At 52.4% G+C, this 12,507-nt stretch overlaps 1 protein-coding gene and 1 pseudogene across 2 annotated transcripts in view; one reads left to right on the top strand and one right to left on the bottom strand.

The window, feature by feature from the left end:
* Window positions 1-301: 301 nt before the first annotated feature.
* Window positions 302-1,379, bottom strand: LOC125081728 (heterogeneous nuclear ribonucleoprotein A1-like; annotated as a pseudogene).
* Window positions 1,380-3,153: 1,774 nt separating this feature from the next.
* Window positions 3,154-12,507, top strand: part of TNFRSF11A (TNF receptor superfamily member 11a) — a 51,464-nt gene continuing 42,110 nt past the window's right edge. For both annotated transcript variants that reach the window (XM_047696877.1, XM_047696876.1), the window contains exon 1: window positions 3,154-3,268. In XM_047696877.1, the coding sequence (XP_047552833.1) occupies window positions 3,194-3,268 (75 nt within the window). In that variant the 5' untranslated portion in view covers window positions 3,154-3,193. The remainder of the gene's footprint in view (window positions 3,269-12,507) is intronic.

The raw sequence follows: 12,507 nt of genomic DNA, 5'->3' as shown, positions 1-12,507 counted from the left end.
CATTTTTTTTTACAAAAACACATTTATTCAGTATCATGATTAGACAATTACATTTAGCAATCAACAGCATGGGTGCAAAAAAAACCAAAAAACAAACAAACAAACAAAAACAACAACAACAAAAAAACCCCTAAAGACCTTTTTTGGAATGCTTTACATTTTCCACAGGATAGAAACTAAAATAACCTGTTAGACAATTACAAATACGGTCCTCAAGTTTTTTGCCCATACACCTGAGTATTGTCTGAAACATGTCTTCTTTGTAGCAGCTCGGCCCCACTACCACTGTGCTTGGCTGAGTTCACAGATCTGGTGTAAGTGGTTTCCACGTTGCTTCTCTGGCTCTCCTCTCCTGCTCAGCTTTGCTTCCTGGCAGGAATGGAAACCGTCTGCCACTGCCATTAGCTACCACTGCTGCGGGAACCACCACAGCCACCTTGGTTTCGTGGTTTGGCGAAGGATCAGCTTCCACCACCATAGATGCCAGAGGCACATTCTGCCTCCACAATTTCCTCCTTTCAAGGGCCCAAAATTTGAAGATTGATTGTTGTCATTGCCAAACTCATTCTAACTTCCGCCACTTCCAAAACTCCTTCCAACATTACCAAATCCATCATAGCCTTTCCCGCTGCCACCATACCTGCCACCACCACAACTGCCACCAAAGCCACCATGCCCATTGAAGTTCCCTCCATGACCAAAGTGGTCTTTTCCACCAAAACCACCTCCATGGCCACCAGCAAAGTCTCCAGAACCACTTCCACCTCTTTGGCTGGATGAAGCACGAGCCATCTCGTGCTTAGTTAGCTAGGGCTTCCCTTACTTCCCAGTTGTGGCCATTCACAGTGTGGTATTTTTGAATGACAGTCTTGTCTTCAGAGTCATGGTCACCAAGTGTTACAAAGCAAAGCCTGTCTCGTTGCCACTGCCTCAGTCAGTCATGATTTCATGATGTTTCATGATTTCGATGTTCTCACACTGTTCAAAACAATCTCTTAGATGATGCTCTTCAGTGCCTTCTTTATGCCACCCACAAAAATCTTTTTTTAACAGTTAAGTGGGCACCAGGTCTTCAAGAATCTTCTCTTGAGATCATTCCCCTTATGTGGCCTTGCATTCATGGCTGCATTTCCCTCCTTCACAGTGGCAAACCCGACAAACAGCCCAAAGCCTCTGTTCCGCTTGGTGTTTGGGTCTCTCATTACCACACAGTCCGTGAGCTTTCCTCGTTGTTCAAAATGGCTCCTCCGACTCTCGTCAGTTGTTTCAAAGCTCAGAGCTCTCATGAAGAGTTTCCACAGCTCTTCAGGCTCTTTGGGAGACTCTGACTTAGGCCTGACGTTGGAGGAGAGACTTTTACGATGCTTACTCGCCAGCATCCATGGGCAGAAAAGGCTGATGTTTCCTTTTAAGTTTCTATTTTAAATGTTAAAAAAAAGGATGAGGGCGCCTGGGTGGCTCAGTGGGTTAAGCCTCTGCCTTCGGCTCAGGTCATGATCTCAGGGTCCTGGGATCGAGGCCTGCTTCGGGCTCTCTGCTCAGCGGGGAGCCTGCTTTCTCCTCTCTCTCTCTGTGCCTGCCTCTCTGCATACTTATGATCTCTCTCTCTCTGTTTCAAATAAATAAATAAAATATTTAAAAAAAAAAGGATGATATGTCCCATGTAAATGCTATTCATAAGAAAGGTGAAGTGGCTATATAACTAATATGAAAGTAGACTTCAGAACTGAAAGGTTTTTCTTTTTTTTTTTTTTTTAAGATATTTATTTATTTATTTATTTGAGAGAAGAGCACACATGTGGGGAGCACAGGGAAAAGCAGGCTCCCCACTGAGCAGGGAGGACCCAGGCTGGGCTCAATCCCAGGACCCTGGGATCATGACCTGAGGGAAGGCAAATGCTTAACCAACTGAGCCACCCAGCACCTCAGAACCCAAAGTTTTATCATGGGTCAAGGAGGACCTATAATAATGATGAAAAGTCAATTCATCAAGAAGACGTAATAATTCGAGATGTTTATGCCTATAGTCTGAGCTTTAAAAACAAGGGGGGCGGGGAGGTTGAGAACCGAAAGGGAAAAAGAAATAAACCCACAGTTACTGTAAATTTCCAGTTTTCTCAGAACAAGTAGAAAATGATATTTCAAGCAATTTGACCTAATTGACGTTGAAAACCCACCTCACCTAACAGCGGCGGAAGATCACAGAGAACATTCACTAGGCTACACCATGCGCTGGGCCAGAAGTAAGGCAAGTCGATAGTTCTGGCACTCAAGAACTACAGAACACCGGACACGTATTTTCAAGCAAAAAGTTATCTATTCAAAGCAGCGGGTGTGTGTGCGCGTCCAGCGCCGTGTGAGGGAAGATGCCCTCCCAAGCGAGGACAAGCAGATGAGAACAGGTGCAGCGCCCCGAGCAGTGGCCGCTTCTAGACCTGGAGAGGGACGCGGCAAGGCGGGTGTCTTGGCGGGGGCGGGAACAGGGTGGCGGCTGGCACCCCGGAGAAAGATCCTGAAGGCGAGGCAAGAAAAACCGGCTTCGGGCCGGGAAACTCTGAAGGAGGCTGGTAGGAAGCGCGCGGGACGGTATACCGCGGTGACCTTTGAGCAGCCGTCCATGAAATCCCCACCGAAGGTCGAGCCTCTTCTGGTTAATTCCAGGGTGGCGGGGCATCCACCTTCGCCGGGGAGGCCCGGTCTACCAGGGCCGAGCGCGCGGGCTCCAAGCGGCCGCCGCTGCCGTCCGTCCCCGGGAAGCCGGCCCAGGAGGTCTGGGCGCAGACTGGTCCGTGCCAGAACGCGGACTACGGCGCAGGCCAGGCCAGCCCGTGCGGCCACCGGCGGCAGGAAGAGCCGGGGCGTGGAAGCTCCGGGCGATGCCGCAGAGGGTGCGGACGGCGGGGCGGCCAACCCTCCGATCGTCCCCGCCACCCTCACCTCCCAGCCGCCGGGGTCCGCCCGCGCACCCGAGGGTCGGAAGAAGAGCGCTTTGCGCTCGGGCACCACCTGGCGGGCGCGGCCCCGGCCCCGGCCGGAGGAGGCGCCGTGCGGGCGGGCGGGGACAGGTGGCGGGGCGGGGCGGGGCGGGGCGGGGCGGGGCGGCGGCGGGGCGGGCCGACCCCCGGGTCCCAGACAGCCGCGCAGCCCGGGCCGCAGAGGCCGCAGAGCGCGGCGCCCGCCCGCCCACCGCGCCATGGCCCCGCGCGCCCGGCGGCGCCGCCCGCTGCCCGCGCTGCTCACCGTCTGCGCGCTGCTCGGCCCGCTGCAGGTAAGGAGGCCGAGGCCGCTGCCGCTCCCGTTCCCGCTCCGGCTCCGGTCCCGGCCCCGGCCCCGGCTTCGGCCCCGGCTCCGGCTCCGGCTCCGGCTCCCGCTCCCTGCTCACCGGGGCCGGCACGCGACGCCTTCTCGGGAGCCGGGGAGGCACCCGGGCGCCGGGGCTGCGAGGCGTCCTGGGACCCGGGCGGAGACGCGGGAGGCGGCGGAAAGGGGCTCCGCGGCTTGGACGGTGGAGCGACGGGAGGGCGAGTGGAGGGGTGTTGGGGGGCAGAACCCGGGGTCGTGGGACCCCCGCACCCGGACTCGGGCTTCCGAACGTCCACTTCGCGGCGGGCTTTGAGGTCAGTTATCCAGGTTCCCAGGCCGCTGCGGGGCGGCAAGGCCCGCGTCTCCCGCGCAAGCTGTCAGCGAGCGGGAAAGTTCGGAGCCGCGGACGTGCCCGCCTTGGCCGAGCGCTCCCGTGTCCAACCTGTGCTTCCGGGCCAGTCTGAGCCCCTCGGGAGCGCTGGGCCGGGCCCTCCACCCGGCTTCGCACCCTCGCCCCGCCTCAGTTTCCCTGGTCATCCGAAGACCAAGAGAGCAAGGCCAGTCGCCTCATGGGGATGCCTGGAGCGCGCGATGAAACCGAATTTGGCAGTTTCTACGGGAAAGCTGACAGAAGATTTCCTTTTTATGCCCCCCATCCTGTTTTTTATGTCCCCCCCTCCCCCAACAGCTTCAGGTCCACCAGCTCAGGCTCTGGCCCGGAATAACCCTAGAATCACCTGTCCTTGGAAACAACTTTGATGACTTTAGGACAGAGCACTGTTGGCTGTTGGAGAAACCAAGGCCCATGGGGTGCTTCAGGCTCTGGGGGCGGGGGCGGGGGGAGCCCGAACTGCGCCCTGTTGTGCGCGAGCTCGGCTCAGACTGGGGCTGGGACGCAGGCAAGCCCAGCGGCGCCGGGCTCATCCTCGCTGGGGCTCCCCAGCCCGGGATGCCCCCGGGGCTCCGCCCCCCCAGCCCGGGCCATCAGTCCTTGCCCTTGGGAGGGCTGCATGGCTTTAGCGTGAAGAGGGCGACGTGTCGGGAGATGAACCTCCCCTCAGATCCTTGTTGCCGCCTGGTTTTCAGAAAGAAGTTTCGTGACCGCATCACTCAGTACCGTTGCCAGTAAATAAACTGGTTACTAATTTTCTGTCCTCCTGGAGGAGAGCTACAGAGCAGCAACCCCATATATATATAGCAAATGCTATAAAAACCTTGTATACTTGGAAGTTCCTCAGAGGGAAGAGTAAATGGTGGTGGTTTTCTTGGTTTTCAGCAGTTTCAGATTTCCCTTCTCTGTTACCGTCAGATTGAGGCAGAAGGGCCCAGAACCCCGTGTGTTTGGGGTGTGGGGAAGCTGGCTTGGGATTTGAAGTCTTGACAAAAGTAATAGGAATGTGTTGTAGGCTCCAGCAGAGAACTCTCTGGAAGGTGCATTCTATTCCGCTCCTATGGGTATGGGTCTCTTAGAATGATTGAGGGAAAAGAAGGCGGAAAAACCTAATGGAATTTTTTCATTTTAAGCATGTCAGGTGTTGCTTAATGAAGTGCCGGACAGGTTGGACAGGGTGCTGCCTCCTTTGAACAGTTAGCTACCTGAGAAAAACCTACCCAGTCTTCAGTTTCAAAAACGCATCTCATGCTGCTATTGCAAAAACTATGCACATAACATCTACTCATTCGACACGGTAGGTCTGATATGAGCCGCTGATGCTACCAAAACAAATCTGTTTTTCGGAGATAGCTTTCAACAAGTGCTGTTTCCCCTCCCTTTCCCTTTTGGCCGCTTGAATTCGGTGCAGTTTTGAAACACCCCTAAACAGGAAACCAATGATACTTAGACAATTCCAATCGAATGATAGGAGTTTGTGCCCAGTGTCGCCAGTGGGAATCCCTCCGTTCTGCAAGGTGGAGCTAGGTGTTGGAACAGCGGCGGTTATGATCCACAGACGGTAACGTGGTTTGTTCTCGCGGCATGTGGCTCTCTGCATGTCTCATGACTGCTTCGTGGGCCAACCTATTCTACGTGTTCAAAAAGGGGAATGGCATCGGTAGTCCACTGGCATTAGCCACCACACCCTGGGCAAGGCTTGAAGAATGCTAAATGAGAGGCAAGGGATATTGCTTTCTATAAAATCGCTGGCAAACCTGGCTTCTAGAAAGTGCTTTATTTATGACTTTTTTTTGAATGAAACTATTTCGTTTCATTGACATTATGGTAGATAGATAGAAATGTCCCTGGAAAGCTGAAAGTTTTGCCTTTTATTTATTTTTTAAGATTTTATTTGTTTATTTGACAGAGATCACAAGTAGGCAGAGAGGCAGGCAGAGAGAGAGATGAGGAAGCAGGCTCCCTGCTGAGCAGAGAGCCCGAAGCGGGGCTCGATCTCGGACTCTGGGATCATGACCTGAGCTGAAGGCAGAGGCTTTAACCCACTGAGCCACCCAGGCGCCCCAAGTTTTGCCTTTTAAAACCTCTGTCTGCCTGTATCTGTGAGGGAATTTGTTTTCAGTATTTGCCCACAGACAACAACACTTTATGTTTTTATGTTGATAGTTCTGCTGTTTATTCCAAGTAAGAAAATAGAGAAGCTCGCTGCTGTTTTTGCTAAGGTCACTGATTAGATGAAGCTGGTTTTTGTCCCCAGTTATCTAAGACCTAAGAGCAGACTCATTCAGACCCAGGCCAACAAAGGTTTATGGCTTGTGACACTGGGCTCATGAGAAACAGGACGGAGACAACAGCGTTCACAGGCCACTGTCTAGTCAGAGGACTAGACAGGTGAACCTGTAATAATAATAAGGCAGCATGTGATCAAGGAAGTGCAGCGTGGGGGTGGAGAGCAGGAGGGAACCAGTACAGCTAGAGCAATCAGGGTGGACTTCTGGAGGAAGGGGTTTTTCCTGAGTAGTCTTTACAGCATGGACAGGAAATCAAGGGCCAGAGAGGGATTGAAGCCAAGAGGCTGTTGGGGAAAGGAAGCTTTCTAGTCAGGAGGGTGGTGTGAGTGGTTCAGGCTTAAAGGAATCTTAAAAAAAAACCAAAGATTAAAAAAACTCACTTTTTTTTAAATGACTTTATAAATACTACAAAGCACTTAATTCAGGAAAACCCACAACAGACAAGACATTAAACACCTACAGTTTCTGAGCTAGCTTTCATATGGCCTTTGCTGAGGTGGTAAGGTAGAGTGATCAGAGACAGAGAAGCCACAGGGCCCTGGAAAAGCCTGTGGGGAGACCCCACGGAGGAAATCCCCTAGAGGGGAGCTGTAGGCTTTGGAGAGGCACCTGCTCGCTGTCCTCCTGCCCCCTCCTATCCTAGAGAGAAGACTTGGCTATAGGTTAATACTTTGGAGAACCACAAACGTGTAGATCGGTGGTCTTTTAGTCCATTCTGTTGATAACAAAGTATTTCGAATGCCTCGCCTGCTACTTCCTTCCCACTACTCCCCCTCCCCCGCCACGACAGATCTGTAATATAAACACATTCTCTGTGTTGATAAGGAAATATGAGCTTTGCTTTTTCAGTTATCTACCAGAAATTCGTACACCAGGAAAACTGAAACAATAAAGGTGTATCTTTGAAGGTCAATAAATCAGTGCTTTATGAGGCCATGAAAAGGGGAGTTCCAGACCAGGGCCTCCTTTGCAGAGAGTGTTGTGTTGAGAAGGTGCTGCGTGGACTTTATCACCATGTCAGTATTAAAATTTCCCCCGTTGTATTTTCCTATTTTTGAAGTACGGAGAAAAACTAATACTGTTTTTCCCACACGTTGTGTCTAAGGTGCCAGAGGTGTTGTCTGTTGTCTAGGCCATTTTTGTTTTGTGTTGGTTTGGTTTTTTTTTTTTTTTTTTTGCTGATATGGGTCTGCACCCTGATGGTCATTGGCTCTCCAGGTGATTCACTCCCAAGGGCACCTGCCCGCCGGGTCGGGTGGCCTCCCCAGACTGCCAGTCTGCCGTCTCCCAGCAGCATCCTGACCCTAGGGCACAAGGGAAGCACCCCTCACGGGGCCCAAGGCAAGCTGACCTCGCCTCCGCGCGCCCAGAGCTGGTCTGGGGAGCATTCTGCCCAGCACGTGAGTGCCCCCCCCCCCCCCCCCCCAGCAGCAGGCACCGCCAGGTTCTCCACCTGGTCGGCAGAAGTCAGTCCCTTTCTCTTTGTGCTTCTCTCTGCTTGCAATGGGGTGGGCTTCCCGCAGGGTCCACCGCTAGAAACTCCTTTCATTTTTTCTGCCCCGAGAACACTGAGCGGGGAGAAACCAAGAGTGAGACAGTGGGCTTCAGCAAAACAAAAGATTTGGTCGGTCTAAAGTTCGTAGTGAGCTTTTGAGGTTGAGCCCCCAGTGGGTGGCGAGTGAGATTACGCACGGCCCCATATCTCTGTCCTCATTCTGAGAGGCGCGCTCGGTCTGTTTCCTGCCACCGAGACCGACCTGCCCGCGCGCCCCTGGCAGGCTTCCCCGCTGTCTCTGAAGTCAAGGGCGGGCGGGCTGGCGCTGCTGTTTCTGCCTCTGCCGTTCTCACAGCAGCACGCCCCCCCCCCCCCCCACGGTCAGCAGTTTGAAGCACACACTTTAGGGATGTGTGCCCATAACCTGACATCGGCATTCGCCGCCTGGGCCCCTCCTCTCCCAGCCTTTCCTGTCTGCGGGCTGCCGTATTCAGGACAGGGGACCCAAGAGTCAGAAGTGACACCGAATCTGTGTTCATGTATTTCAACAAAATGAGCACTTACTACGGCATGTGGGACACTCTGCAACAGGCGGAGGAGACAGAGACCAGGGCCATAGCCACCCCCCCCCCCCCACACCCCTTCTCCGGGAGGCGCACAGCTAGATCTGCACACAGAGATTCGCGGAGGAGGCCTGTTTACTGGGAGCATTTTCCAAGTGTGGTGGGCACCTGGGACAAGGAGCGCTTTAACCTGCTTGAGAGAATAGCTCCTTCTTCCTCACGGTCCAGTCATGTACATCTAAAGCCCAGAAGGAGGGACAAGGGGGCAGCATTTGGGCTGGGGGACCCAGGGCGGCTGATGCCGGGAGACGTGACACTGCAGGGTTTTCAGGGAACTCTAAAAAGGACTCCACTCCAGGACTCCCAAGGGCATGTGGGGAGAGGGAGAGAGAGCCAGCCCTGGAGAGACTTCTGTGCAAGCAAAATAGTTCAGATTTTATCTGGCTGCACTGTGGGCTGGAGAGGGTCATGCTCAGATTTGCATGTTACAAGGAGGGGGGTGGGGAGTAGGTTCAGGGGGCAGTAAGGAGGCCACTGCCCTGGTTTGCGGGGAGAGCCAGTGAAGGCTGGAATCAGGTCGGTGTAGTGGCAAGAGAAAGGAGAAGCCAAATGCAGGAGTGATTTCAGAGCTAGCCGAGTGGTGCTAGGCGCCCACAATACAGGGGCAAAGGATGTGGTTGGACCGATAACTTAAAAAAAAAAAAAAAAAAGATGTGATGGGTGTCAGAGTAAAATAGCTGACCATTTGAACTGTGTTTCTCACAGCTCATTAAGGAGACTTCTGTTTCAGGTTCAAGTCAAGAAGGATTTTTTTTTTCCTAAACCAGCAAGAAATGAATTTTAGGCCATTGAATCCCAGCTGCTTTGGATTATTTTACTGTGTGGAGAGACAAAGTTCATCACCCTCCAGCGAGGTAAACAAGCTAAGAGCCCCCAAGGCACTGGAGTCCACGGGAAATTAGTGTGCTCTGGAATTTAGAGCCATTTCCTGACTTAAAGGTGTCTTGGAATCAGAAGTTCAGGATGTCGGCAGAATCTGAAACTCTCAGACTCAGGCGAGAGAGAGATAAGGGGCCAGGGATCCCAGAGGGTCCATCATTAAAACAGGTGTGACCTGACCTGCGGTCCTCCCGCACTGGCCTCAAATATGTCACCTGCTCCTAAATAGAAACTGTATTTACCTTGGAACCAGGGTGCAGCAAATCCTTAGCACTTAAAAAAAACATATTTTCCCAGTGGACTGTGGTGCCTACGAGAAGCGTTTCCCTTTCTCTCTACCCAGCTCCCTTCTGCCTCGCCCCCAAATCTAGCCGAGCAGGTGACACGGAGGCCCGGCGGCGGGCAGCAGCACAGTCAGAAAGCTGCCAGGTTTCAAAGTGGAAGGAAGAACCGACTGCAAAAACTATCCTTCCAGTTTATCAGAATAATAATAACTCATTACATTTCCTGTTCTCTGTGGAGAGTGCAAGGGCCACTTCCTCCCGCCACCAGAAATTTGAAGACTTTCCATTAAAAATGAGGAAGAAAAACTCTCTAACTTTTCGTGAATGTGATGGTTAAACCTGGCAAGTGGGCAGGGAGGCCTGCGGTGTTGCATAAATCCTACTGGCCGCGCAGGGTTGGCCCTCGTGGGTTCCCATGACACCCCTGAGTTGGAAAACCAACCACTTCCCCAAGGTATTGATTTTTTAAAAATATTTGTTACTCTTTGAAATGCGGGTAGCAGCGACCTTGACAGTGTGTATCTTTAAGTAGCTCGAGCAGCTGCCAAACCCGTGTCCAGTTGAAAGAAACCTGTATACAGGGCCCTTCCCTCCTCTCAACTTTGTACCCAAGATATTAAGGCAGAATCACGTCTAAAACTTACCCGGGAATCGAGAATCTGTTCCATCTTCGAGCAGACTGGAGATTTTTCATATCCGCCTTCGCTAAGCCAGCTCGCTGTTCATAATTCCCAATATCGGGAACTTCCCTATAGCCGACCTAGATCGAACATGTCACAATTTGACCCCATTTCCTCAAATTTGTTCTTTCAGAGGGGTAAAGATCAGTTGGTCAATGTTCTTTATTTTAATGTTTCCATTGTTGAAGATTGTTACCCACAACTTCCCTCTGCCCAGAGTTATTCATTCTGGTTCCTTGAACCTCTCTGTCAGCTTTTTTTCCTTTCAATTCAGTGGATCCTGATTTAGTACTTAGTGGCAAAAACTCACAAACATCACAAACATATACACAGAAGGCCAGAAGACCCCGTGGAAAACATCAGACCTCTGCCACATGCCCTTGACCCGGAAGGCTCCCCATCTGGGAAGGCAGACGAGACAAGGCAGTCCGCACTCCTTGCGATTCTGAGGGTCTAAATCCCTACAAAAGAGGAACCTAGTAGATGGCCAGGAGCACGGGGCAGGGCGGAGGGACGGAGTGGAGAACCGAGCACGTGGTTCCTGACCTGGTCCTAGAGAGTGGGGCTGTCTCTGAGGGCAGGCAGCAGGGGAAGGGGCACGGGAGACAGGGGAAAGCTGAGTCCAGTCCTGATGTCTGGAGTACAGGGCTGGCCAGAGAGACCAGGAAAGGGTCAGGCCGACTTGGCAGTGGAGGGAGTGTGAGCTGACTCATCGTGAAGGGCTGTGGGGACAAGCCTCAGGAGCTGGGACGCTACCCCGTGCGCAGTGTGGTCCCTGGGTCCAGCATCCCCACTACTTGGGAGCTTGTTAGACATGCACATTCCCAGGCCCTACCCCATGTCACCGAATCAGAACTTCTGGAGGCAATCCTGTCAAACAATCTCTCCAGGGGATTCGGAGGCACCAGTAAGCTTGAGAACCCCTGCTGGAAACCCTGGGATTCCCTAAAAAGGTTCTGAGCCAGCTCTACGTTAACATTGTGGGATTGGTTATATTAAAAACACCTGCCATCTGTTGGACCCCTTCTGTGTGCCAGGCTGTGCTTGGTGCATTCACTCTAATCCTCACTTGGGCAGGAGAGAGGGGAGAGGGAGGCCCAAGGAGCCCCGGGTCGCACAGCCTGTAAGTGGTGGAGCTGGAGCTCCTAAGGGCCCCTCCAGAGGCAGGGCCTTCCCCCGCTCAGGGAAAGCGCTCATGCAGCCCACTGCACAACCAGCCGGGGACCAGAGCAAGACGCTCCAGGAGTGCTGGGACAGAAGCAAGCTTTCCAGTGTCTTTGGAAATACCATAACCAGCCTGCTCCCTCAGGAGAGCTTTCTTCTGTTAACTGTTGTTATGCAAAAAGAAAAACGCTGTGACTTTAAGCAGGTCAGGTTTTAAACCAGCACTCTGAGTACCCAGCCCAGGGTCCCTGGCCAGTTGATCCCTGACTCAGGAGGAAAAAAAATGTGACATTTTGAATCACCCCTGCCACTTCCTGGTGCAGAGATATCTCTGACTTCTCTGTGTTCCCCCCCTCCGCCGCCCCCGGGAATACACCAGGCTATCGCTCACCGTCCTGAGTGTGTCCCCGTCTTGCCACCTGTCCCGCTCTGTGCCAGTGAGGTAGGGGGAGGGGAGACAGGTGAAATGTAGCTCTATTATCTTTTTAAAGGTTCTCTAAGGCTTAGCATTACTATATTCACAGTGGATCTGGGGACACCTCTCTTGGCCCAAATGACCTGACTCCAGTTTTGGTGTCTCTACCACAGCACGCTTCTGAATCCTTCCTATTCTGAATGGCCATCTTTCAGTGTTGTAGAAGTCACCGCCCTAAGTAGTAAGAGAAAAGCTCCAAACAGGAGAGCCAGAACATACCTAGCCTCTGGTCACCATCACGTCTTGAGCTTTCCCTTAGCGTGAGAGGAGGAGTCCCCAGTGGGGTTTGTATTACCCATACCTAGTAGCAAGAAACTTGGACACAGACCCCAGACCTCTGACAATGGAGGACCAGACACAGGGACAGCTGAGTTCAGTGGGAGCATACCTGAAATCTGTCTTAAAAGTTAACCCTTAATTTCTAATGGCTCCAATGTTTAAAAATTTTTAAATGAAATCATAAAACATTGCCCCCCACGGGGCGCCTGGGTGGCTCAGTGGGTTAAAGCCTCTGCCTTCAGCTTAGGTCAGGATCTCAGGGTCCTGGGATTGAGCCCTGCATTGAGCTCTCTGCTCAGCAGTGAGACTGCTTCTCCCTCCCACTCTCTGCCTGCCTCTCTGCCTATTTGTGATCTCTCTGTCAAATAAATAAGTAAAATCTTTAAAACAAAACAAAACATTGCCCCCTTCCGATGAGTTCAGACGAGTTCCATGGCCCAGGTGGGTCCGGGTGACCAGGCCCTTAAGGTTATATATATATATATATATATATATATATATATATATATATATATATATGTCAAATTGCAAACGGGCAAAGGATCAGAATGTACCGCTGACTGGTTGTTATCCTAAGGGTGCAGAGCGGCCCTCACAGTCCGGGGTGTGCAGAAGGGGTGAGCAACAGGCCGCTCGCTCTGCT

This window comes from Lutra lutra, chromosome 12 (genome assembly GCF_902655055.1).
Source record: "Lutra lutra chromosome 12, mLutLut1.2, whole genome shotgun sequence".
Taxonomy (NCBI): Eukaryota; Metazoa; Chordata; class Mammalia; order Carnivora; family Mustelidae; genus Lutra; species Lutra lutra.
The sequence above is the reverse complement of the archived record's forward strand: the minus strand, read 5'-3'. Positions and strand labels throughout refer to the sequence as shown.